Genomic DNA, 27,674 nt, shown 5'->3' on the forward strand with positions numbered 1-27,674 from the left:
TGACGTTTTCAACAGATAAACATTGAAACTGGTGTGAAAGATCATTTCACTGTGTTCTGCTGTAAACTGAGCACAGAACCAGAGGAAATAGACCAGACCTTGAATATCTAGAAGAGCAGCGTGGCCTGAACCACTACTGAGCCGCAGCCGGTGCAACATGGGCTCGGACAATTCAAAGAAAGTTGGACCCTCAACCACAAAGTAAGAGACCTGCTACAAACATGTGAAGCTCCAAACTGAATCCTCACAGAATGAACCAGTGAATGATGAGTTCTGAATAAAAACATGTTTGTGTTTGCAGAGGTCAGGACCACAGACTGAGAGCAGAGTCTCCAGGGTCCAGCTGTCTGTCTCTGAAGAGTGACTGGTCCATGGGAGTTCCTCCACTCTTCAGTAAAGAACCTGGACCCTCACCCACAGAGTAAGAGACTGTTTCTACTGGGACCTGCTCTGAAGAGGATCTAGTTTCCTCTAGTGTGGCCCCTGCATTAGGACACAGCTTCATTGAAGTTGGTGACTAATCTCTCAGAATCACTCAAAGAGCTCAGACCTCCACCAAGAACCAACACGCTCCTTATGAAACCACTTTGAAATCCACTAGAGACTCATTTGGATTTGGATCTGCACCAAATTCCACACACTGGTAAACATCAATCCTCTGAACATGTCTGTGAAAGAGGACCCCCCCCCCCCCCGATTTGGTTCACAGACCACAACCTTCCACCAAGTTTACTGGTAATCTGTTGTTTTTTATAATCCCACTAACGAACCAACCAACACACAAACATACTGGGTGAACACAAAACCTCCTTGACAGAAGTGATGACAACCTGTGACTGTGACATGTGAGTTATCAGGACATGTCTTCACAGGGAGAGGAAGAGGAGTCATGTTTCTGAGGAGGAGCAGTCGTCCTGCTGTGCTTCGTGTCAGGACGTCCTGAAGGATCCAGTCTCCACCAGCTGTGGACACTGGTTCTGCAGACAGTGCATCCCCTCATACTGGGACCAGTCTGGTTCTTCAGGAGACTCCTCCTGTCCCCAGTGTGGACAAAGATCCAGAAGAGGAGCTGGAGGTCAGACAGCCGGTCAGAGCAGCACTGTACATGTGTCTGCTGATGTCTTCACTTCTGACAACAGCACATGTGGTTTTATTTTGTTCCTTCATACAGCATCAACATTTAACATCGTTAGAAAAGCACAAAGTTAAAAAGCTTTTATTTTCTGTAGTTTTTCTGTATCTGATGAAAACAATCAGCAGATTCTCAGATTCTCTGTCTCTCACATTGTTTCTTGTCTTTCAGCAGATCGTGGTCTGCAGGAGGTTTCAGATGAACATAAGCTCAGTGTGAGGAGGAGATGTGAACATGTGACTGAAGGAAGTGATGAAACAGGAAGTAGAACCCTCCTCAACAGGATCTACACTGAGCTCTACATCACAGAGGGACAGAGTGAAGAGGTTAATACTCAACATGAGGTGAGGCAGCTTGAGACGGCTTCCAAGATGAAGATCCTCCAGGACACTCCCATCAAGGTCCAGGACATCTTTAAAGCCTCCACTGACCAGCAGAGCAGCATCAGAGTCGTCCTGACCAACGGCGTCGCTGGCGTTGGAAAAACCTTCTCGGTGCAGAAGTTCACTCTGGACTGGGCAGAGGGTTTAGAGAACCAGGATGTGGGTCTGCTGGCTGTGCTTTCGTTCAGGGAGCTGAACCTGGTGAAGGACCAGCAGCACAGTCTTCTCACGCTGCTCCATGTTTTCCATCCAGCGTTACAGAAGCTCACGGCAGAGACGCTCGCTGTCTGTAAACCTTTGTTCATCTTTGACGGCCTGGATGAAAGCAGACCTTCTCTGGACTTCAGCCACAGGGAGCTTGTGTCTGAGGTCACACAGAGGTCATCAGTCAACGTGCTGCTGACAAACCTCATCCGGGGGAATCTGCTTCCCTCGGCTCTCGTCTGGATAACCTCCAGACCTGCGGCGGCCAATCAGATCCCTCCTGCATGTGTTGACAGGGTGACAGAAGTACGAGGCTTCACTGAGGCCCAGAAGGAGGAGTACTTCAGGAGGAGATTCAGTGATGAAGAGCTGTGCAGCAGAATCATCTCACACATCAAGACGTCCAGGAGCCTCCACATCATGTGTCAAATCCCAGTCTTCTGCTGGATCAGTGCTACAGTTCTGGAGCACATGTTGACCACAGACCAGAGAGGAGAGCTGCCCAAGACCCTGACTGACCTGTACTCACACTTCCTGCTGGTTCAGACCAAGAGGAAGAACATCAAGTACGGTGAGGAACATGAGACGACTCCACAGAGGCTGATGGAGGCTGACAGGGACGTTCTCCTGAAGCTGGGGAGGCTGGCACTTAAACATCTGGAGGAAGGAAACATCATGTTCTACCAAGAAGACCTGGAGCGGTGTGGCCTTAATGTCACAGAGGCCTCGGTGTACTCAGGAGTTTGTACTGAGATCTTCAGAAGAGAGTGTGTGATCTTCCAGAAATCAGTCTACTGCTTTGTTCATCTGAGCGTTCAGGAGTTTCTGGCTGCAGTCTACATGTTCCACTGTTACACCAAGAGGAACACAGAAGAACTCATCAACTTCTTAGGACCATATGGGAACACATGGGGTACCTTCTCCCTGAATGACCTCCTGAAGAGAACCATGAAGAAATCCCTCACCAGTACAAATGGTCATCTGGACCTGTTTGTTCGCTTCCTTCACGGCCTCAGTCTGGAGTCCAACCAGAGAGTCTTAGGAGGCCTGCTTGGTCGGACAGAGAACAATCCAAAGATCATCCAGAGAGTCTTAGGAGACCTGCTGGGTCGGACAGGGAACAATCCAGAGATCAACCAGAGAGTCATCAAAAACCTGAAGAAGATGAAGAGTGGTGACATTTCTCCTGACAGAAGCATCAACATCTTCCACTGTCTGACTGAGATGAACGACCACTCAGTTCATCAGCAGATGAAACAGTTCCTCACGTCAGAGAACAGATCAGAGGAGGAACTCTCTGAGATCCACTGCTCAGCTCTGGCCTACATGCTGCAGATGTCAGAGGAGGTTCTGGATGAGTTGGACCTGAAGAAGTTCAACACATCAGACCAGGGTCGACTGAGACTGATCCCAGCTGTGAGGAACTGCAGGAAGGCTGAGTGAGTCCAGACATGATCAATAACGTGTGTGTGTGTTCGTGTGTGTTCGTGTGTGTGTGTGTGTTACGGCTGCAACTAACGACTTTTCTGATAAACGATTAATCTATCGATTATTGAAACGATTAATCGACGGATCTGATTATGAATCACACAAATTCTCCATTGCTCTTATATATCAGCTTTTAAATTTAGCTTGATTGAAAACAATGATCAATACTTTATTCAACAATGCCTTTTTAATAAACTTTGCAGCAACTATTGATACAAAAAGAAAGAAAAATCTAGTTTTTGTCCATTTAAAACCAAAGACAGGCAAAGTGCCAATATAAAAAATTAAGTAAAAAATCAAATATTCAGCTAGTCTTTCTTCGGGTTATGTTCATGGTAAAATTCTCCCATACTTTTGACTTCCTGGTACACGATGGTGTTGCACGATGCCATTGGTCCGTGTTTTGTTGCTATTGCACATGCGCGATGTTCAGAGATAGGAAGAGAGTGAGATGGTTCACTCCTCAGCTGCTTCCATCAGCCGGTAACACAACATTTAGTTCAGCTGAAAAACACACACTATGACCTAACCAACAAATCATCGACTATTAGATTCGTCGGCAAATATTTTTGACATCGATTTATGTCGACGTCGATTAATTGTTGCATCCTTAGTGTGTGTGTGTGTGTGTGTGTGTAATAAAGTTATTATTATGGGGCGGTGTGGCCTAGGGGGTAGAGTCGGCATTCTGCAACAAGAAGGTTGCTGGTTCAAATCCCACTCTCCCCATCTGCATGTCGAAGTGTCCTTGGCAAGATACTGACCCCCTAAGTGGCCCCTCATGAATGTTGAGTGTACTAAAAATGTAAGTCAGCTAAATGACCTGTAATGTAATGTAATAATTATGTATTCATATACTCTCATTGTTCTCATATGAGTTCAACTAGATCAGATGTGGAGAGTGAAATCCAATGTGATCATTGTGCTGGAGTTTGAGGATTCAGACATACGACCATGTGGGGGTGCAAGGGAGATTATTGAAAGGATTCTCTTGATGGAGTTTTTAACGAAGAGGGGATTTACCAGGGTGAGGGTCACATGATCACATTTTGTATGAATGTTGTGTTTTCTGATTTAATTCTCACAGATTTGATATTTTCTTTAATTACAGACTCTGTGGTTGTGGACTCTCAGAGACTCACTGTGAAGTCGTGGCCTCAGCTCTGAAGTCAGACCCCTCACATCTGAGAGAACTGGATCTGAGTGCAAACGACCTGAAGGATTCAGGAGTGAAGCTGCTGTGTTCTGGACTGGAGAGTCCAAACTGTCGACTGGAGACTCTGAGGTCCTTAAATCCTTCTTCACTTTTCAGACTTTCTTTCTTATTGGGTCATTATTTATTTAAATTGTCTCAGTTCTGCTCTGCTCACTGTCCCTCAGTCATCTGTCCCTCACCCAGCCTGTCAGTCACGTCCACCTCATCAACTCCATTCACCTGCACTCACCTGCTCCTGATCACTGAGAAGTGTCAGTAAATAACATGTGGACTGAGGCCGAGCACTCGTCCTCCTCAGGTTTTCAAAATAAGACACATTCTTATTGAAACACGTTGGACAGTTGATAAGTATAGAAACAAACAGGAAGTGACATCAGGAGCCATCCCTACTTTAAACAGTGTTTAATTTCACAAACCTGCTCAGTGACCAACACACAGAGAAGAAGCTGATGAATGAAACAATGAGCCAACATGTCTGATCTGATATTTATCTTCAGGTCACAGACTGGACTGAGGTCAGCAGCATGTTGAGAGTCTGTGTTGACATGATGATGATCCACAACAACAGGAGGACACATTCTAATTAGAGCTGTGAAAAATAACGCGTTATGATTAAATTACAGGATTAATTCGTTTTTTTTTTTTTAACGCATGCGCAGAAGGACCTTCCAATTCCGCCGCCCACTCTGCACTAGTCGCCGCTCTAATGCAGTCAGACGGCAGCTGCCATTCAAACAAACAAACAACATGGATAATTCTGATGAACCTTCTGGACGGGAAGATCGTGTTCCAAAAAAACAAAAATCGAACATTCAATAAAACCAAGGTGATATGTACACTATGTGGGAAGACGTTATCGTTTCACCTTAGTAATACTCGCCTAACAACCGCGACGTGAAGCATGAGTTGGTCTGCGAGGGGCGTTCAAGTGCAATGCGCCAAACCAGACTCACTCGCAGGACACATTGGGCAAAAGAAGATTTCAGCTTTACTGTCATAGAATGTGAACAAGTTAGTTTGCCTCACCAACTGGCTAAAGAACGACTAGCTAAGAGGACCTTGAGAGGCATTAGATTGTGTCATGGTGTGGTTAATGGATGTTTGACAAAAAATATAAAAAATGTTAACCATCCTATGGCTAAGAAGCTAAAATAATTTCTGTTTGATTTAAAAAAAAAGTTTTATTCAACCACACAATGGCTAAGGAGCCCGAATTCGGTTTAGGATGAAGATTATATTAATGTTCCATATGGAATAGCAAAGAGAACTGCTAAAGAACTGCTGAGTTGCAGCACCGTTGTTTTGTTTATTTATGAATATAAAAAGAAAACATGTTAAATGTATATATCCGTCTTTTATCATAAATCTTTTTGTTTTCACAAAAATATACCGAGAAAATCGGTAATGTGATTAATCATGATTAATCCATAGAAACCTGTGATTAATTTGATTAAAAATGTTAATCATTTCACAGCCCTAATTCTAAATTCATATTTCTTTATCCAGGTTGGGGTACTGCAGTCTGTCAGAGATCAGCTGTTCTTCTCTGGCTTCAGCTCTGAGGTCAAACCCCTCTCATCTGAGAGAACTGGATCTGAGACTCAACAACCTGCAGGACTCAGGAGTGAAGGAGCTGTGTGGTTTTCTACAGAGTCCAACCTGTCGACTGGAGACTCTGAGGTCAGTTCACTGACTGACTTTTATAGATCTCATATCTATAAAACAGCATTTATACACAATTTATCTCACTTTATTCTAGTTTAACATAATTCCTCTTCATACTGTGATGGAAATTCATCTTGAGATTTGAAATAATGAAATTCTCAGACCGGAGTTGCTTTTGAGTCTTTATAAAAATAAGCTCTGCAGAGTTAACAAGCACAGGGGCTCAAAATGGAACAACAACAACTGGCTGCAAGTTCCATAAGCCAGAACTTATACAAAGAGGCGTCACATAAGAGATGATATGAAAAAAAGAAGACATCATAGACATGAAAGACATGAGATCATCATCTATGTCTTATCTGCTGTGTCCCTCCTTCCCCGGTACCAGTAAGAAGAAAAACATCAGCAAATAAGGGTTCCATCCTGTCAGATAGACAGTTTCACAGCAGTGAGACAGCTAGTCAGGGGATTTCCAATACCTTAGACCAGGGGTGGTCAATTATTGTTTCCATGGGGCCACATGAGAAACGGAAAATATTTTGGGGGGCCAGGCCAAAGGCTGAACTCAATTCTGCATAATATTAATTCTATTTCTTTATAAAAGCAGTATATAGCATTGTTTTGACAAGCTGGTAAGACTGGTAAGAGTACTGCATGTTATGATTAAGCAATGAAAAAGCGCGGGGTGTGACTTGGGCTTGATTTCATCCCTGAAGGATAACCATTTCTGCAAAATAATCATCCAGAAACACCAAAACAAACAAAATGTAAACGTTTTTATCATTTGTGACTCATTATATTAGTGTCATTTTCAGGCACTGTAACAGATCCTCTGACAGATGGTCTTTTTTGACTGATGTTCTGTTTATTCAAACCGTCCTTGTAACACCGTACACCTTAATACAACTTTGAACAACTTAGAAACACCATAAGAAATTGTCCTTCCTTGGAGGGTCGCTAAACATAAAACCTCTTTCTAGAAGTTTTGGTCCACAGAGGAAGACCGCAACACCACCGGAACTGTTTCAAAATAAAATCATATAACATTTTTACAATAAAATCACAGAAAGACACTTCAATATATATATAAACAACAACACATGTAGGGTTAGTTACAAGCACATTCACCCCAAAACTCATTTAAGTTCCATATACTGTTGGAAAGAGGTTATTAACTTTCTAAAGACACCACAATATTGTCTTTGTTCTCCAAATAGTAAGCAAGATACATCATATTATAACGATTGTCACTGAGCTTTGATTTTGATAAAAAGGCCTCCAAAGAAAGTGTCCCAGTTCTATGCTAGTTGGTGCCTTGACATGCCAGCATTTCTAGTCTGATTTTTTTCAGTTCAGTGAGAGAAATCTAGTCTCTGTTGGGCTTTCACAAGTGCATCAAAGTCAGGTTGAATGTCTGAGGTGGAGATGCGAAGCACAGCTGCCAGATGATCATCAGTGAGAGAGGATCTATACCTGGATTTTGCAAACTTCATCAGTGAGAATGTTTGTTCACATATGTAGGTGGAGCCAAAGAGAACCAACATCTTCTGAGCATGTCTCCTTATGTTTGGAAAGTTCTCCTCCTTAAAAGAAGAGTAAAGATCCAGCAGTGCTCCTGATTTAAAATGCTCTGCCAGTACCGCATCAGTCTGCGGGTCAATGAGTTCCAGCTGAACATCACTGGGTGCATTATCCACACTACAGGTAAAGGGAGAGGAAATCATCTGCATTTCATCCTCGATCATTCTGAGATCTTCCAATCGCCTTGAAAACTCACCATGCAGTGCTCCTAGCAAGGATGAGTACCTGCAAAGATGATCAGCTGATGGTGGGGCTTCTTTCAGGGTTTGCATGTGAGTGAGATTGTTGCTCTCCAGTTGGCTTGAAAGAAACTGCATCTTTCTCATGAAAGCCTTCACCAGGCTGTGCATTTCATTAACAAATAGGCCCTTGCCTTGCAGTTTGGTGTTCAGTTCATTCATCAGTGAAGTCACATCAACAGCCAATGCAAAATCTGCCATCCAGTCCTCATCTGAGAGCTCTGGGATGTCCTTGCCTTTCTTTTTGCAGAACTCTTGAACCCCTGCTCTCAGGTCCCGTACTGTTTTTAACATTTTGCCCAGGCTGAGCCATCTGACAGCTGTGTGGTAGCCTCTGTCCCCATGTTCAGTCTCATGCTCCTCCAACAGTGCAACAAACTGTCTGTGATTCAGCTCGTGCCCTAATGAAGTGAACTATTTTAGTGACAACTTCAATAACATGGTTCATCTTTAGCACTGACTTGCACAACACATGCTTATACAATGCAAAAATACAAATTTCTGATCTGGTCGATTTCAGTCACTTTATCTTGAACACGTTTCAAAAGTCCGACATCTTTCCCGGTCAGACTTGGACAGCCGTCCGTTGTGACACCTGCCAGTCTGTCCCATTTCAGACCAGCGTGTTCATGCATGCATCGAACTCTGTGAATAGATCGCTCCCTGTCGTTGTCCCTTTCATTGGCCGCAGTGCTGCCAGCTCCTCCGTAATCTTGAAGTCCTTTATCCAATGGACGAATACGAGTAGCTGGGCTGTGTCACGGACATCGCAGCTCTCGTCCAAAGCCAAGGAGAAAAAGTCAAAACTGGCCACTTCACGTTGCAGCTGAAGTTCCAGATTCCCCGCAATGTCCTGGATTCTTCTCGTCACGGTTCGCCTGGATAGCGGGACTTGCTCAAATGCTTCTTTTTGTTCCGTGCATATTAGTGCTGCAGACTCCACCAAGCACTCTTTGACAAACACCCCCTCCGAGAATGGCTTACTGTTTTTAGCTATTTGTGAGATATCACAAAGCTGGTCTTGGTTGCTGCATCCCTGGATGTGTGAAGCTTGGTAAAGAAGCCTTGCTGCTTTTGTTGCTTAGCTAGTAAAGCTTCCGATGTCCCGGCCTTTTCAGCATCAGTCAAGCTTTTGTATTTCTCTGTGTGCTTCGTCTCGTAATGCCGTCTCAAATTGAAATCCTTAAACACGGCGATCTGCTCTCCACAAACTACACACACGGCTTTACCTCCGACTTCAGCAAATAAATACTTAGCAGTCCATTTATTGTTGAAAACCCTGCATTCGGGCTGACATTTCCGAGGGCTAGAGTCGTCTTGTAGTCCACTTGTTCACGTGTACGACTCCTGAACATGTCCACCAAGACATTAAGAGACATCTAGTGGTGACGTTACATATTACAAACAACTGAACCCCGAGGACACGAGGACTTTCAAGCTGGTTTCAGTTATGAACTCTGTAAAATAGAGTCTGGACATTTTCTAGAGTTTGATTTTCACATATGAACAATGGGTGGAGCAGCAGGAGGCGGAGCCTGTAGAACAGCAGGAGGCGGGACATGACGTATAAACTCTGCTGTGGAAAGATCAGTGTTGTTGTTTACAGCTCATCCACACCGGGGTCGGCCCTCATCACCAGAAGATCTGGAATCTCCTCGTGTTTCCAAGTGGACGTCTTTGTCTTCTACGTGTCCGGCTCCTCTTCTTCATCCTGAGATGTTTGTGTTCTTCAGGTTTCACGTCCACTCGCTCTCTGTGAATCGTCTGGACTTTCACCTGCTCTATTCTCACATGGACTCACTCAGAAACTTTATTAGGAGGCTGCAGGACAAGTTCCAGAAAATGTCCAGAACAACTTGACTCAGACTTCAGGTCTGAAAACAGAGACAGTGATGTTTAGTCAAAGTCCTTTATTTTTACACAAGAACTCAGTTTAATTTACATTTTTATTCTTTATCCAGGTTAAAGGACTGCAGACTGTCAGAGATCAGCTGTTCTTCTCTGGCTTCAGCTCTGAGGTCAAACCCCTCTCATCTGAGAGAACTGGATCTGAGTAACAACAAATTGCAGGTCTCAGCAGTGAAGGAGCTGATTGATCTACAGCAGAGTCCAACCTGTCGACTGGAGGATCTGAGGTCAGTAGATGGTTGGAGTCAGTCCACGCTGCTTTCATTAGTATGTTACTAAACACAGTCAGTATCACAGATCCAGGGTCTGTGCTACCAAGCAGGATTTGTGGTTATCAGGTTAACTTCAGGTTTAGTTTTTTCAGTTCTACAAAGCTTGTCCACTTCTTAACCAGGTCAATCACCATGGTAACTTCTGATGACAGCTAACCTGCTCCAGGTTAAGTTGGAGATCAACCAGTATAGAAGCTCCGCCCACTGACCACAGTGACTCTACACTGTTGTGTGGTGCACGGTCTCCTTAAAGGGACGGATAAGGGAAGTTTAAATCAACGTCTGGTTGGTTCAGTTGATCTCTAACTCACCCAGAACATCTCAATGTCTCCAGACTCATCCTGTCCCCAAAACACCAGATGACCTCAGCTTCCTGGAGACAGGTCCATGTGTGTGTCCTCAGAGTCAGTGAGACAGTGTGTGTCCTCAGAGACAGTGAGACAGTGTGTGTCCTCAGAGACAGTGAGACAGTGTGTGTCCTTAGAGACAGTGTGTGTCCTCAGAGACATTGTGTGTCCTCATCGTCATTGAGACAGTGTGTGTCCTCAGTCAATGAGACAGTGTGTGTCCTCAGAGACAGTGAGACAGTATGTGTCCTCAGAGTCAGTGAGTCAGTGTGTGTCCTCAGAGTCAGTGAGACAGTGTGTGTCCTCAGAGACAGTGTGTGTCCTCAGAGACATTGTGTGTCCTCATCGTCATTGAGACAGTGTGTGTCCTCAGTCAATGAGACAGTGTGTGTCCTCAGAGACAGTGAGACAGTATGTGTCCTCAGAGTCAGTGAGTCAGTGTGTGTCCTCAGAGTCAGTGAGACAGTGTGTGTCCTCAGAGACAGTGTGTGTCCTCAGAGACATTGTGTGTCCTCATCGTCATTGAGACAGTGTGTGTCCTCAGTCAATGAGACAGTGTGTGTCCTCAGAGACAGTGAGTCAGTGTGTGTCCTCAGAGACAGTGAGTCAGTGTGTGTCCTCAGAGACAGTGTTTGTCTTCAGAGACAGTGTGTGTCCTCAGAGACAACAGTCGGCCAATCAGACGAGCCACAAGCTGCTTGGGATCATGTGACTGAGTTGACGTGAAGACGACAGTTGTTGTTGTTTTCATGTGAACAGGAAGTGAAGCTGGACCACAGCTGACAGCCTCACACGAGGGACAGAGACGGTGTCGTCTTCATCTGATCTGAGACAGTTTGTCCTCTCACTTCATCAGTGAAGAACTGATCAGGTGGATCGTTGTCACAGCTCTGAGATCAGTGGGACTGAAGCCTCTCCTCATCACATGGTAACCAGGAGCTCTTTATACAGAGCAGAACCTCTGCTGAGGTCCATCTGTCTCCTCTGGTCCCAGTTTGTCAGAAGCAGATGTTCATCAACACACAGTGAAACATGGCTTCACCTGTAACAGCAGTAAATCCACCTCTCAGGTGTCCACTCTGCACTTTGACATGCAGAGGACACACACTGAGCTCTTAGCGTGTTCATTCCAACACGTGAACATGAAGCAGAGAGGAAGCTGCTCCACCTCTGAACAGGACTGAAGTCCCTGCTGCTCTTTCTACTGGATGAGCTGCATCACTGACTCACAGCTGATGAAGTGAGTCTCTGTGACACTGATGTCTTCTTCTTCTCTCAACAGGTGGGAGGGGAGGTCTATGTGGAGGTGAGTGTGAAGAGGACAGTGTGAAGAGGACAGTGTGTGTGGACGGAGGCTGAGCTGTGTCCTGAGGATCCAGAGGCTGAAGCAGCAGCAGCTTGTGTGTAGTCTCCAATCTACACAACCCCTACTCTGCATGTGTTTGTGAGATGAAGCCGGAGCACCTGGAGAAAACATGGGGAGAACATGCAGACTCCACACAGGAAGACCCCATCTGAACCGGATTCAAACCAGCAACCTTCCTGCCCCGATTGTGTTTATTCACATGAAGAAAGTGTTTATTGAAATGACACAACACAAGCAGAATATATAAACCCTCTATAAAGAGCCACATACAGTGTGTTTAAGTTTGTCTTTATTATTGTCCACCTTTGTCCCTCAGTGTGTCTCCATGTGTGTAGAACCTCATTCTGTGTATATGTTTGTTTATGATCTTAAAGTTCCTGGATTCACGTCACAAATTGATTTAGTTCAACACAAAGTTAAACACAATCAAATCACTTTGAGTTTAAAATCTGAGTTTTGTCTTTGGATCATTTCCTCTGTGACAAACCAGATGTAACGAGAAGAAAAACATCTCAGAGAGAAAAGTTCTGTTTCTACTTGTCTCTGCTTTAATGCTCAATAAACATCCTTCCACCGACTTCACTGGAATCATGACTCAGCTTTTCTTTCCTCTTCAAACAAACTGGTGGAAACATCTCGTCCTTGGTGCAGGTAAAAGAACAAAATCACCAGTTTGACATAATGGAAACCAGCAGAAGAAAAGTGAATGAGACATTTACAGTATGAAGAAGAGTCGATGAAGAGCAGAGCATCTTTAAGTCTCTGAGGAAACTGTTTAATAAACATTTTACCATATTTAATAGAAAACTGACCCGAGGACGTTTTATACAAACCCTAACTCACTTATAAGGAAAAGCTTGAGATCATAATGAAATTCTACATCTGATCAATATGTCTCAATATAAACAGCCTGACAGCAGATCAATACATTTATTTATGATTCTTTATAAGTTGATTTCATTCATTCACCAACAAAACCAAGTGTGGTGTTCAAATGTGTGAAGTATGAATGATAACTCTGAGCTTTCGAGTCACAAGTTAACCTGGGCGTGTTCCCTGAAACAATAACCCATGGTAAGATGTGCACAGGCTTCACAGTCACCAGAACATAGCGGTGACACGTATCATCAGACTGATCAGTGTTAATATACTCAGATCTTTTTCAATGACCACAGCAGATCGATTCCCGTGGTGGAATTCTTTCACATTTATATTTAGTCTGAAGATGACACTGACACAAAAGGCACTTTATTTTGAAAGATGATGTTTCATGAAGCGTCCTCAATTTCCTGTACCACCACACCACATTGTTTGTGAAAATACAAAAAAATGTAAATAGTTTTATTATTATTATTTATCATTATTATAATTTGCCAGTTTTCATAGTTACACAGTGAACTTTATTTACTCCTTCGACTGACACAGCTCCAACAAAGCACGCAGCCACCTGACAGAAGACAAGAAATACACAACACGTTGTTCGACAATGGAGACGTTCAGTTAGTGTTCCAGATTTGCCTCGACACACGTGTGTCATGTTGACAACACACTCGACACACTTCGGACAGACCGTCTGTTGATTTCACACAGATAAACAACACTTGCATTAAAGAAACTACGACAAACCAACACACCCGTTCTGTGATGAGCGGTTGTGTTGTTTTCATTCTCTGATGAATGAACCTGATCATCGACAACAACGAGAACATCTTTTAAAATCCCGTCCGCTGACTTCAACCAGCAGCGACAGGAGGACACGTGAAGCTCCACACGTCCATTAGAAGCACGTTCACCAACTGGACTCATGAAAACACCGCTCGAGCTTCCTCCTTGTTGACGTGAGGGATGTTTACATGGACCTGTTGTTTGGTGTGTGCGCGTTGTAATGATCACCAGCGACAAACAAAAGCACTTTGCGTGGAGCTGGTCACGCGTGTGTGTTCTTCAATGCTCCCTGTGTCTCCTATGAAGAGGAGCATCAGATTGTGAAGCCTGGTATTAAGTTTACAGTTTAGTCTGTGTTCGGACTTTCACCAGATGAACTGGAAGTTACCTCAAAGCACATCTGGTGATATACATCTGACAAATCAAAGAACGAGACATTTATCTGACGTGTAATGTGTTCATCATCAGGCCAGAAGCTCATAGTGCTTCAGCTCCTTGTTTCCGTTTTTATTTCAGCAAGACCTCCAGTAGATCACAACAACAACAACAACAACAACAACAAAAACAACAGGCAGCGACGAGTTTTTAACAGACCAACAAATTTATAGACTTAGGAAACTCGTGTTGAGAGTAAAAGGCCAAATGATCCCTGATGATGAGGAGTTTTAAAAAGTCCTTTTACTCTTCTCTTTTACTGACCTGTTTACTGACTGCTCTTCTTTTTCTTTTATCCACGTGTGATTTTAAAATCAGCACTTTAAATGTGAACGGAGCCAGAGCTGATTTTAAAAGAGCGGCTGTTTTTAAACTCATGGATATTAACAGAATAGATATTATGTTTTAACAAGAAACCCACAGCACTGAAGACAATGAGTGTGACTGGAGGAGGGCTCTTAATGGGGAAGTGATTTTAAGTCACAAGTCCAGCTGCAGTGGGGGGGGGGGGGGGGGGGGGGGGGGTGGCGGATTCTTTTTGCCAGGAGTTTTTGACCACTTTCTTTTATTGTAGAAGAAATTATTTCAGGTGTATTGTTAAAGGTGAAAGCTGAATAGGAAAAGGAAATGAGCAGAAGGAAGAAAAGTGAGCAGGTGAGTGTGAACACAACACACACACACAAACACACACACACACACACTCACACTCACACACAAACACAGACATACACACAGACACACACACACACACACACACACACAAAGACACACACAAACACACTCACTCTCTCACACACACACACACACACACACACACACACACACACACACTCAGAGTCATGTGATTTCCAGTAACTGCAGAGAGGGGGAGGAGCCTCCAGTGAAAGTGTTCAGACTCCTTCTAACTTCAAGGAGCAGACGGAGGAGACGTGAAGTCTGAGGCTGGTGAGTGATCAGCTACATTTATATTATTCATTCATATTATTTCACTGTCACTGACTCTGGGTCAGTTTTCTACTCGTGGACTTTAGAGAGAAGAAGATTCAGGATGATACTGAATAAATCGAGCAATTGACTGAGGTCACCTGTCAAAGGAAAGTCTGAGAGAGTGAAAAAGAGAGAGAGAGAGAGAGAGAGAGAGAGAGAGAGAGAGAGAGAGAGAGAGAGAGAGAGAGAGAGAGAGAGAGAGAGAGAGAGAGAGAGAGAGAGGGAGAGAGAGCGAGAGAGAGATTTGATTTTTGAAACCTTTATTTTCAAAATGTATACAATGTATCAATGGATCTGTACAGGACGTTTCAGAACAATACTAAAACCTACCTAGAAAGTAATATTAAATATTAAAACATCATCAACCACAGAACACACTACATCAGTAAAACACCACTGTTTGATGAAGCCGTCCATGTCCTTCATTCCTTTAAAAAAACTAAAATCTACCCACACTCTTGCTTTCAGCAGCGAGATAAAAACAGGAAGAGCCTCTTGTCCTGCCCTGTCCTCCACTCTGTTCTTCCTGCTGCTGTAAATGGACATTTTAGCTTCTCCTACAATCCAACTTAAAAGTTTCCATTTGCACTCATTTGATTTCCTGTATCCTACTCCTAAAATGAAGGCCTTCTTACTCCACGTCTCCCCAAACTGTTTAAAAACCTTCTGCAGTGTATTAAAAAGGAAACAGAGTCTTTCACATTCATAAAAACCATGGAACACTGTCTCTGCTGCTCCACAAAAAGGACAATTGTACTTGACTGTTGGGTTGAGGATGTGTAACGTGTAATGTGTAGTGTTTTCTGTAAAACTGTTAGATCTCTGTTTTGTGTTTTAAGTTCTTTTCATGTGTGCTCTCGGTTTCTATTTCCTGTTTTCTTTGTATTCCCTGTTCCTTGTGGGTTGTTTCTGTCTTCACTTCCTGTCTTGATGATTGCCTGTCTAACTCCTTATGTGTTGCACCTGTGGCCAATTACCCCTGCCTTCCCTGTGTATATAAGCCTCTGTCTTTCCCTTTGCCCTTGTCGGATTGTTTGTTCATCTACCCTCTGTCGTCCATGGTGCTGTTCTGTGTTCTTGTCCTGATCCCCTGAGCCTCTTCACTTTGAACCCCTCTCGTAAGCTTCCTTGTGTTTTTGTTTAGTTAGAGTTTAGTTTAGTTATTTTTACATTAAATACGTTTTTTGTTAAACATCTCTGCATCTGGGTCCATCTACCTTCCTCAAATGTGACATGATGGATATAAAACTGTTAACCGCAGTGGCTCCGTGTAAAATCCTCCACTGCAGGTCACCACTCCTCTTCCTTAGAGGTGGTTTGTATAAAACCCTCCACACCGGTTTGTCCTTGATGTCCAGATCCAGTCTCCTCCTCCACACCGTGTCAGGCCTCACATCCAGCTTGCTTCTGTTCAGGGTTAAAACACAGCATTCATAGATGGCTCTCCCTTTTGCTGTGTACAGGTCCACTTGCTTCCAGTCTGTTTTATTTAAAAAAGGTCCTGAGAGCCCATCCAGATCTAGATTAAAACCTAGCTCCGGAAAGGGGTCGCTGTCGTCAGGGGTTTCAATTCCATCAGAGTATTCCTTAAGAAGAGAGTTTGTAGGTTCCAGCCTTTTCAATTAAAAAAGGCTCCATGTCTTAAAAAGTGACTGATAAAAAGGAGATAATCCATACATGTTAAAAAGCTTAAAATCCATTAAGAACAGTGGCATGTCTAAAACCAGCCCAGTTGTCTCCCTCAGGATGCTGCTTGTCACTTGTCTCCAAACATCCTGTGGACCTACGAGATATTTCTGTAAAAACTGTAATCTAAAAGTGGATATTCTACTCTGAATGTGCACCAGCCCTTGCCCCCCCTCCTCCTTTGGTAAAAACAACACACACTGGGGCACCCAGTGCAACCTGTCCCAAAAGAAGTCTGTTAAAATGGCTTGTAGTTTCATTACTAAGCCTTTCAGTGGTTCCATGCAGGCCAGTCGATGCCACAGAGCAGAGGCCAGTGGCGAAACTACCGGGGTGGCAAGGGGTGGCAGCTGCCACCCCCCAAAAAATGCTTGCCACCCCACTTGCCACCCAGGTTGTTAGAAGTGTCTCCAATATACATTTATTGAATGGTATTATATTTTTTGCTACTGAAGCTGTTGATCTCATTGGTAACTTGTTTAAGTTTAAGAACTAAAATCTTTATGTCCCCCCCCCGTAAAATGGTTGAGTCCATGAATCCTATTTGCTCTCTTCTCACCGTGCGCATCTGCCGCTTCATTCAAATGAAGACAGAAACGGTTTGAAAGCCAAAGAACTGGAGACAAGCCAACTGTATGCTTGCAGTGATGAAAAAAGGTACAGTACAGCTGAAACTTGAATCAAGAAAATGTGATGGGTGGTCATATGTGATAGACAATTCCGTTGTAATTTCAATCGTTTATTTAATTGCTAGCTTGCAAAAGACGATAGGACTAGTAGCTAGCTCGCTATACAGCTGCATTAAAATGTGAGAGGATGACTCGGTTATATGCTATAGACCCTATTGTGTATGTGGTATAAAGGCTGGGACGAATTTCGAATTATAAATATGTTAACTGTTTTCATTAGCGATTGGTATAAATAAATACATATAGACACCAGGCATGTGTGTTTCCAACAATAAAAATACTTGACTTGACTTTGTGTGTGTGATTTGCCACCCTTGAATTTAACTTGCCACCCTTCTGCCACCCCATGTGAAATTTTCTAGAATCGCCACTGGCAGAGGCCACCAGGTTATTTAAAATCATTGTTCTGCCTCTGTAGGATAATTGTGGTTTCAGCCATTTCCACTTGCTGAGCCTCCCTTGCATTTTCTCAGCCACTCCCTCACACTTCTTCTGAACCATGGACTCATTGCTGACATAAACTCCGAGGTATTTGAGACCGTCTCTCCTCCAAGTCAACCCCCCCGGCAGACTTGGTAGACCCCCTTCCCACCTTCCAACTGCCAACGCTTCGCTTTCCCCCCAGTTAACTCTAGCAGCTGACATTGTTTTAAAATCACTTCCAGAGGTACAGGTGCTCAACCCGGTCAAAAGCCTTTTCCTGGTCCAGAGAAATGAGCCCAGTTTTTATGCCTAATGAACTAGAGAAGTCCACAATATCACGAATCAAGGACACGTTGTCCAGGATAGACCTACCAGGCACACAGTAAGTCTGGTCTTGATGAATTACTTCTCCCATCACCTCCCTCAGACGGTTAGCCAGCGCTTTGGACAGGGTCTTATAGTCAGTACATAGCAGCGACACCGGACGCCAGTTCTTGATCTCCTGAAGGTCTCCTTTCTTTGGCAGGAGAGTTATCACTGCCCTCCTGCAGCTTATCGGCAGCACCAAGTCGCTAAAACTCTCGTTAAAAACAGTTAAAAGATCTTCCCCCATCTCGTTCCAGAACACAAAAAACTCAACTGGAAAGCTGTCGATGCCCGGGGCCTTCCCCCCCGCCATGCTCTGCAGGGCCGTGTAGAGTTCCTGCATCGACAGGGGGCCGTCCAACCTAGTGTTCACGTCTTGGGGGACTTTGGGCAGCTCTCCACAGAAGGAGTCAAACAGGCCATTGTTCTCAGTGTACTCAGTCTTGTACAGGTCCTTATAAAAACTCACGGCTCTCTTCCGGATCTCTTTGCTGTCGCTGAGTTCTTCTCCTTCAGGAGATCGAAGAGTGTGGATCTGCTTTGTCTGTTCTTCTTTTCCAGTCCAAAGAAGAATTTAGTCGGTGCATCCATAAGCGCTGCCGTCTGGAACCGTGACCTGACCAGCGCCCCCTGGGCCTTCGTGCCCAGTAGGTCTGCAAGAGCAGATTTTTTAGAGAGACCTCTTCACAGCATCTCTGGCTCCATTTACGTTCAAAGAACTTATATTTAAAAGACTCATAATGAAAAATATAAAAAACCCACAAAAAAAACAGGACAGATTGGTAATCAGGATGTACTTTATTCATCATCATCATCATCATTGTTTTTCTGTTGTATAATTCTCTCAACAATTTTCTTTAGTCAGTATACCTCCTGGTCAGTGAAACCTCCTCTGCCTTTGCTGCTCATGTGCAGCCGGGCAGAGTTTGAAAACTGCTCTTTATCAGAGAAGTAATCCTCTACTACCCTTAAGCTTGGTGTCCCTCTTTCCCTGCTGAAACACTTCTCCTCCACTCTGATCTTGAACACCAGGTTCAGATCCTCAGTCCTGTTATTAAGAATCATAAACAGATGTCTACTGTGGGACACCACGTTTTTGAGCAACGGGGACTTGCATCCTGAGGACACTTTCTTAATCTGAGACACGATCTTACCGTGTCTCGCTAATTCTCTCAACAACGTCTCATCTCTAATGAACGGAGGGACGTTGGACAGAGTCACTTTTACCGCCGGTGTGGCGAGAGGCAGAACAGACACGAAGGTATCGTTCACTTCAATCCTGTTCTCCACCACCGTGTTCACCTTCTCTACGCTGTCCAGAAAAATGACAACACACCAGTAATACAAACTATGAAGCCCTGCATCTATTTCACAATAAAAACATTTAAAAACAAATGAATTGATTCATTTGACAGAAACACTGCAGTGTTTTTATTTTGAATTGGGTCGGCTACAGGAAGTGTTGCAAATATTTGTGTTTGAGACGTTTTCAACAGATAAACCTTGAAACTGGTGAGAAAGATCATTTCACTGTGTTCTGCTGTAAACTGAGCACAGAACCAGAGGAAATAGACCAGACCTTGAATATCTAGAAGAGCAGCGTGGCCTGAACCACAACTGAGCCGCAGCCGGTGCAACATGGACGAGGACACTTCAGAGCAAGTTGGACCCTCACACACAAAGTAAGAGACCTGCTACAAACATGTGAAGCTCCAAACTGAATCCTCACAGAATGAACCAGTGAATGATGTGTTCTGAATAAAAACATGTTTGTGTTTGCAGAGTTCAGGACCACAGACTGAGAGCAGAGTCTCCAGGGTCCAGCTGTCTGTCTCTGAAGAGTGACTGGTCCATGGGAGATCCTCCAAACTTCAGTAAAGAACCTGGACCCTCACCCACAGAGTAAGAGACTGTTTCTACTGGGACCTGCTCTGAAGAGGATCTAGTTTCCTCTAGTGTGGCCCCTGCATTAGGACACAGCTTCATTGAAGTTGGTGACTAATCTCTTAGAATCACTCAAAGAGCTCAGACCTCCACCAAGAACCAACACGCTCCTTATGAAACCACTTTGAAGTCCACTAGAGACTCATTTGGATTTGGATCTGCACCAAATTCCACACACTGGTAAACATCAGTCCTCTGAACATGTCTGTGAAAGAGGACCCCCCCCCCCCCCGATCTGGTTCACAGACCACAACCTTCCACCAAGTTTACTGGTAATCTGTTGTTTTTTATAATCCCACTAACGAACCAACCAACACACAAACATACTGGGTGAAAACAAAACCTCCTTGACAGAAGTGATGACAACCTGTGACTGTGACATGTGAGTTATCAGGACATGTCTTCACAGGGAGAGGAAGAGGAGTCATGTTTCTGAGGAGGAGCAGTCGTCCTGCTGTGCTTCGTGTCAGGACGTCCTGAAGGATCCAGTCTCCACCAGCTGTGGACACTGGTTCTGCAGACAGTGCATCACCTCATACTGGGACCAGTCTGGTTCTTCAGGAGACTCCTCCTGTCCCCAGTGTGGACAAAGATCCAGAACAGGAGCTGGAGGTCAGACAGCCGGTCAGAGCAGCACTGTACATGTGTCTGCTGATGTCTTCACTTCTGACAACAGCACATGTGGTTTTATTTTGTTCCTTCATACAGCATCAACATTTAACATCGTTAGAAAAGCACAAAGTTAAAAAGCTTTTATTTTCTGTAGTTTTTCTGTATCTGATGAAAACAATCAGCAGATTCTCAGATTCTCTGTCTCTCACATTGTTTCTTGTCTTTCAGCAGATCGTGGTCTGCAGGAGGTTTCAGATGAACATAAGCTCAGTGTGAGGAGGAGATGTGAACATGTGACTGAAGGAAGTGATGAAACAGGAAGTAGAACCCTCCTCAACAGGATCTACACTGAGCTCCACATCACAGAGGGACAGAGTGAAGAGGTTAATACTCAACATGAGGTGAGGCAGCTTGAGACGGCTTCCAAGAAGAAGATCCTCCAGGACACTCCCATCAAGGTCCACGACATCTTCAAAGCCTCCACTGACCAGCAGAGCAGCATCAGAGTCGTCCTGACCAACGGCGTCGCTGGAGTTGGAAAAACCTTCTCGGTGCAGAAGTTCACTCTGGACTGGGCAGAGGGTTTAGAGAACCAGGATGTGGGTCTGCTGGCTGTGCTTTCGTTCAGGGAGCTGAACCTGGTGAAGGACCAGCAGCACAGTCTTCTCACGCTGCTCCATGTTTTCCATCCAGCGTTACAGAAGCTCACGGCAGAGACGCTCGCTGTCTGTAAACCTTTGTTCATCTTTGACGGCCTGGATGAAAGCAGACCTTCTCTGGACTTCAACCACAGGGAGCTTGTGTCTGAGGTCACACAGAGGTCATCAGTCAACGTGCTGCTGACAAACCTCATCCGGGGGAATCTGCTTCCCTCGGCTCTCGTCTGGATAACCTCCAGACCTGCGGCGGCCAATCAGATCCCTCCTGCATGTGTTGACAGGGTCACAGAAGTAAGAGGCTTCACTGAGGCCCAGAAGGAGGAGTACTTCAGGAAGAGATTCAGTGATGAAGAGTTGTGCAGCAGAATCATCTCACACATCAAGACGTCCAGGAGCCTCCACATCATGTGTCAAATCCCAGTCTTCTGCTGGATCAGTGCTACAGTTCTGGAGCACATGTTGACCACAGACCAGAGAGGAGAGCTGCCCAAGACCCTGACTGACCTGTACTCACACTTCCTGCTGGTTCAGACAAAGAGGAAGAACAACAAGTACGGTGAGGGACATGAGACGAGTCCACAGCAGCTGACGAGGGCTGACAGGGACGTTCTCCTGAAGCTGGGGAGGCTGGCACTTCAACATCTGGAGGAAGGAAACATCATGTTCTACCAAGAAGACCTGGAGCGGTGTGGTCTTAATGTCACAGAGGCCTCGGTGTACTCAGGAGTTTGTACTGAGATCTTCAGAAGAGAGTGTGTGATCTTCCAGAAATCAGTCTACTGCTTTGTTCATCTGAGCGTTCAGGAGTTTCTGGCTGCAGTCTACATGTTCCACTGTTACACCAAGAGGAACAGAAGAGAACTCAACAACTTCTTGGGACATTATGGGAACACAAACAGTACCTTCACCCTGAATGACCTCCTGAAGAGAACCATGAAGAAATCCCTCACCAGTACAAATGGTCATCTGGACCTGTTTGTTCGCTTCCTTCACGGCCTCAGTCTGGAGTCCAACCAGAGAGTCTTAGGAGGCCTGCTGGGTCGGACAGAGAACAATCCAAAGATCATCCAGAGAGTCATCAACAACCTGAAGGAGATGCAGAGTGATGACATTTCTCCTGACAGAAGCATCAACATCTTCCACTGTCTGACTGAGATGAACGACCACTCAGTTCATCAGCAGATGAAACAGTTCCTGACGTCAGAGAACAGATCAAAGGAGGAACTCTCTGGCATCCACTGCTCAGCTCTGGCCTACATGCTGCAGATGTCAGAGGAGGTTCTGGATGAGTTGGACCTGAAGAAGTTCAACACATCAATCCAGGGTCGACTGAGACTGATCCCAGCTGTGAGGAACTGCAGGAAGGCTGAGTGAGTCCAGACATGATCAATAACATGTTCAATCAGTGGAGATGAGTTGTTCTTCAAATACACTCAGTGTTAGATGATCCTCATTGTTTTGGGCAGCTAAGGATTCTCTTGAGGAGTTTTTAACAAAGAGGGGATTTACCAGGGTGAGGGTCACATGATCACGTTTTGTATGAATGTTGTGTTTTCTGATTTAATTCTCACAGATTTGATATTTTCTTTATTTTCAGACTCGATGGTTGTGAACTCTCAGAGACTCACTGTGAAGTTGTGGCCTCAGCTCTGAAGTCAGACCCCTCACATCTGAGAGAACTGGATCTGAGTATCAACAAGCTGCAGGATTCAGGAGTGAAGCTGCTGTGTTCTGGACTGGAGAGTCCAAACTGTCGACTGGAGACTCTGAGGTCCTTAAATCCTTCTTCACTTTTCACACTTTCTTTCTTATTGGGTCATTATTTATTTAAATTGTCTCAGTTCTGCTCTGCTCACTGTCCCTCAGTCATCTGTCACTCACCCAGCCTGTCAGTCACGTCCACCTCATCAACTCCATTCACCTGCACTCACCTGCTCCTGATCACTAAGAAAGTGTCAGTAAATAACATGTGGACTGAGGCAGAGCACTCGTCCTCCTCAGGTTTTCAAAATAAGAGACATTCTTATTGAAACACGTTGGACAGTTGATAAGTATAGAAACAAACAGGAAGTGACATCAGGAGCCATCCCTACTTTAAACAGTGTTTAATTACACAAACCTGCTCAGTGACCAACACACAGAGAAGAAGCTGATGAATGAAACAATGGTCCAACATGTCTGATCTGATATTTATCTTCAGGTCACAGACTGGACTGAGGTCAGCAGCATGTTGAGAGTCTGTGTTGACATGATGATGATCCACAACAACAGGAGGACACACTCTAATATTCATATTTCTTTATCCAGGTTGAAGTGCTGCAGTCTGTCAGAGATCAGCTGTTCTTCTCTGGCTTCAGCTCTGAGGTCAAACCCCTCTCATCTGAGAAAACTGGATCTGAGTAGAAACTACCTGCCAGACTCAGGAGTGAAGGAGCTGTGTGGTTTTCTACAGAGTCCAACCTGTCGACTGGAGACTCTGAGGTCAGTTCACTGACTGACTTTTGTAGATCTCATATCTATAAAACAGCATTTATACACAATTTATCTAATTTATTATAAATTAACATAAGTCCTCTTCATACATAACATAACATAAATTAATTAATCTGTGACATTTTAAATATTCAGCTACTTGTTAAAATACTGAGTTTAGTTCTGGATTTCCTAAACTGATCTGCAGGACAGAGACCGGGTCCAAATAATCTATTTGTCCTGAATCAGGACTCGTTTTTAGTTCAACATGTCTGATTTCATATTTATCTTCCATGTTATGAGTCTGTGTTCACATGAATATGTGTCTGTTATTTTCACACATGAACTCAGTTTAATTTACAAAATAAGTTTTATTCTCTATCCAGGTTGTGGAACTGCAGACTGACAGAGATCAGCTGTTCTTCTCTGGCTTCAGCTCTGAGGTCAAACCCCTCTCATCTGAGAGAACTGGATCTGAGGTTCAACGACCTGCAGGACTCAGGAGTGAAGGAGCTTCTTGATCTACAGCAGAGTTCAACCTGTCGACTGGAGACTCTGAGGTCAGTCGATGGTTGGAGTCAGTCCACGCTGCTTTCATCAGTATGTTACTAAACACAGTCAGTATCACAGATCCAGGGTCTGTGCTACCTAGCAGGATTTGTGGTTATCAGGTTAACTTCAGGTTTAGTTTTTTCAGTTCTACGAAGCTCGTCCACTTCTTAACCAGGTCAATCACCATGGTAACTTCTGATGAACGGCTAACCTGCTCCAGGTTAAGTTGGAGATCAACCCGTATAGAAGCTCCGCCCACTGACCACAGTGACTCTACACTGTTGTGTGGTGCACACTCTCCTTAAAGGGACGGATAAGAGAAGTTTAAATCAACGTCTGGTTGGTTCAGTTGATCTCTAACTCACCCAGAACATCTCAATGTCTCCAGACTCATCCTGACACCAAAACACCAGATGACCTCAGCTTCCTGGAGACAGGTCCATGTGTGTGTCCTCAGAGACAGTGAGACAGTGTGTGTCCTAAAAGATAGTGAGACAGTGTGTGTCCTCAGAGTCAGTGAGACAGTGTGTGTTTTCTTGTCTTCCACTCGTCTTGTTAGTAAACAACAGATTCAGATCTCGTGGCCTCAAGTTATTTATCTCGTTCACATGTTATTATGTCGTGGTCACGTAATATATTTTTACCAGATGCCACCAGGGGGCGCTGTAACTTACACATTGACACGATCCAGATGTTTTACCATCTGTTCTTCCTGCATTTAGCAGCTGTGACTGAGTTTCTTTTATTCTGGATCATGTGTTTGTTCTCCTCTGATTTTTATTGTAGAACAGTTTGATCCTGGTTGTGAAATATGAGGCTCTGCTGTCAGTCAAACTGTCCATGTCTGTGATTGGTCATAAACTGTAAACCCCGCCTCTTTCATGTGCAGGCTCAGATCTCGATGAGGAAAACCTGAGTTTACTTAACGAGTTGATAACCAGCGTCATGTGACCTCTTAGCCTGACTGTGTCTGTCAGGTTCAGTTGAGCTGATCTCAGAAAGATCTCCTGGACATGTTGAAGTGTCTTCGTAGTTCAGGCCTCAGTGTTTCCTCAGTGAAGCTGTGAGAGGACAATGAGGACAGACGTCAGGATTGGACAGAGACACAGAGAGACAACAGTCGGCCAATCAGACGAGCCACAAGCTGCTTGGGATCATGTGATTGAGTCGACGTGAAGACGACAGTTGTTGTTGTTTTCATGTGAACAGGAAGTGAAGCTGGACCACAGCTGACAGCCTCACACGAGGGACAGAGACGGTGTCGTCTTCATCTGATCTGAGACAGTTTGTTCTCTCACTTCATCAGTGAAGAACTGATCAGGTGGATCTTTGTCACAGCTCTGAGATCAGTGGGACTGAAGCCTCTCCTCATCACATGGTAACCAGGAGCTCTTTATACAGAGCAGAACCTCTGCTGAGGTCCATCTGTCTCCTCTGGTCCCAGTTTGTCAGAAGCAGATGTTCATCAACACACAGTGAAACATGGCTTCACCTGTAACAGCAGTAAATCCACCTCTCAGGTGTCCACTCTGCACTTTGACATGCAGAGGACACACACTGAGCTCTTAGCGTGTTCATTCCAACACGTGAACATGAAGCAGAGAGGAAGCTGCTCCACCTCTGAACAGGACTGAAGTCCCTGCTGCTCTTTCTACTGGATGAGCTGCATCACTGACTCACAGCTGATGAAGTGAGTCTCTGTGACACTGATGTCTTCTTCTCTCAACAGGTGGAGATGAGTGTGAAGAGGACAGTGTGTGTGGACGGAGGCTGAGCTGTGTCCTGAGGATCCAGAGGCTGAAGCAGCAGCAGCTTGTGTGTAGTCTCCAATCTACACAACCCCTAATCTGCATGTGTTTGTGAGATGAAGCCGGAGCACCTGGAGAAAACACGGGGAGAACATGCAGACTCCACACAGGAAGACCCCATCTGAACCGGATTCAAACCAGCAACCTTCCTGCCCCGATTGTGTTTATTCACATGAAGAATGTGTTTATTGAAATGACACAACACAGGCAGAATATATAAACTCTCTGTAAAGAGTCACATACAGTGTGTTTAAGTTTGTCTTTGTTATTGTCCACCTTTGTCCCTCAGTGTGTCTCCATGTGTGTAGAACCACATTCTGTGTATATGTTTGTTTATGATCTTAAAGTTCCTGGATTCACGTCACAAATTGATTTAGTTCAACACAAAGTTAAACACAATCAAATCACTTTGAGTTTAAAATCTGAGTTTTGTCTTTGGATCATTTCCTCTGTGACAAACCAGATGTAACGAGAAGAAAAACATCTCAGAGAGAAAAGTTCTGTTTCTACTTGTCTCTGCTTTAATGCTCAATAAACATCCTTCCACCGACTTCACTGGAATCATGACTCAGCTTTTCTTTCCTCTTCAAACAAACTGGTGGAAACATCTCGTCCTTGGTGCAGGTAAAAGAACAAAATCACCAGTTTGACATAATGGAAACCAGCAGAAGAAAAGTGAATGAGACATTTACAGTATGAAGAAGAGTCGATGAAGAGCAGAGCATCTTTAAGTCTCTGAGGAAACTGTTTAATAAACATTTTACCATATTTAATAGAAAACTGACCCGAGGACGTTTTATACAAACCCTAACTCACTTATAAGGAAAAGCTTGAGATCATAATGAAATTCTACATCTGATCAATATGTCTCAATATAAACAGCCTGACAGCAGATCAATACATTTATTCATGATTCTTTATCAGTGGATTTAATTCAGAGAGAGAGTGTTGATTGGATTGTGTTTACAGGAACACGTTACTGACAGTCAGGTCGAGTGTATGAATGTGTGTGTGTGTGTGTGTGTGTGTGTGTGTTTGTGTTTGTGTGTGGAATCCAAGTCCTTTGTCTTTTTCACAGAGAAACAGATAAAACTGAAACACGTCAGGAACACATCAGGAACATGTGAGGAACGCGTCAGGAACATGTGAGGAACACGTGAGGAACACATCAGGAACACGTCAGGAACACGTAAGGAACATGTCAGGAACATGTGAGGAACACGTGGTTGAGTTCATGTATGGAACCAGCTTCAGTGTTGTTCTGGTGAACACTGTACAGTTGCTGGTCTCCACAGTAAACCCACAGCTCCAGGCAGTAATCCTGTGGAAACACGACTTCATGATAAACACGACTCGGCCTCTTTGTTTGTTTCAGTGTGGGTTTTATTTATTAGAACATGAATGTAAAGAAAACAGAATCAGGAACACGCTGACACACTGAGCACTCGTCTTCAGAGGAAGCACAAATGAAACGATGGAGAACATCAGCAGGAAAGATCTGGTCCTCATGGACTTTTCATGTTCAAGTGCAATAAAGAATTCAGAACTCGTTTAGTTCGGCGATTGGTTGGTGAG

The 27,674-nt window shown here is 44.3% G+C and overlaps 1 protein-coding gene across 4 annotated transcripts; it reads left to right on the forward strand.

The window, feature by feature from the left end:
• Positions 1-26,650, forward strand: LOC133972411 (NACHT, LRR and PYD domains-containing protein 12-like). 4 transcript variants are annotated; one of them, XM_062409859.1, is made up of 9 exons: positions 1-201; positions 302-421; positions 873-1,075; positions 1,304-3,158; positions 4,319-4,492; positions 5,930-6,103; positions 9,870-10,043; positions 11,718-11,735; positions 26,021-26,650. In XM_062409859.1, exons 1-9 carry the CDS (start codon positions 158-160, stop codon positions 26,028-26,030), a joined length of 2,772 nt encoding a protein of 923 aa, XP_062265843.1. In that variant the 5' UTR covers positions 1-157; the 3' UTR covers positions 26,031-26,650. The 4 variants fall into 4 exon arrangements, with proteins under 4 accessions (XP_062265843.1, XP_062265851.1, XP_062265859.1 ...); XM_062409867.1 differs by having other exon boundaries at positions 2-201; positions 1,307-3,158; XM_062409875.1 differs by lacking the exons at positions 1-201; positions 302-421; positions 873-1,075; ... (3 more) ...; positions 9,870-10,043; positions 11,718-11,735 and adding exons at positions 14,882-19,734; positions 19,835-19,954; positions 20,406-20,608; ... (2 more) ...; positions 23,575-23,748; positions 24,126-24,299.
• The last annotated feature ends 1,024 nt before the right edge of the window (positions 26,651-27,674 follow it).

The sequence above is a fragment of the Platichthys flesus genome, chromosome 2 (genome assembly GCF_949316205.1).
Source record: "Platichthys flesus chromosome 2, fPlaFle2.1, whole genome shotgun sequence".
In the NCBI taxonomy this organism is placed as follows: Eukaryota; Metazoa; Chordata; class Actinopteri; order Pleuronectiformes; family Pleuronectidae; genus Platichthys; species Platichthys flesus.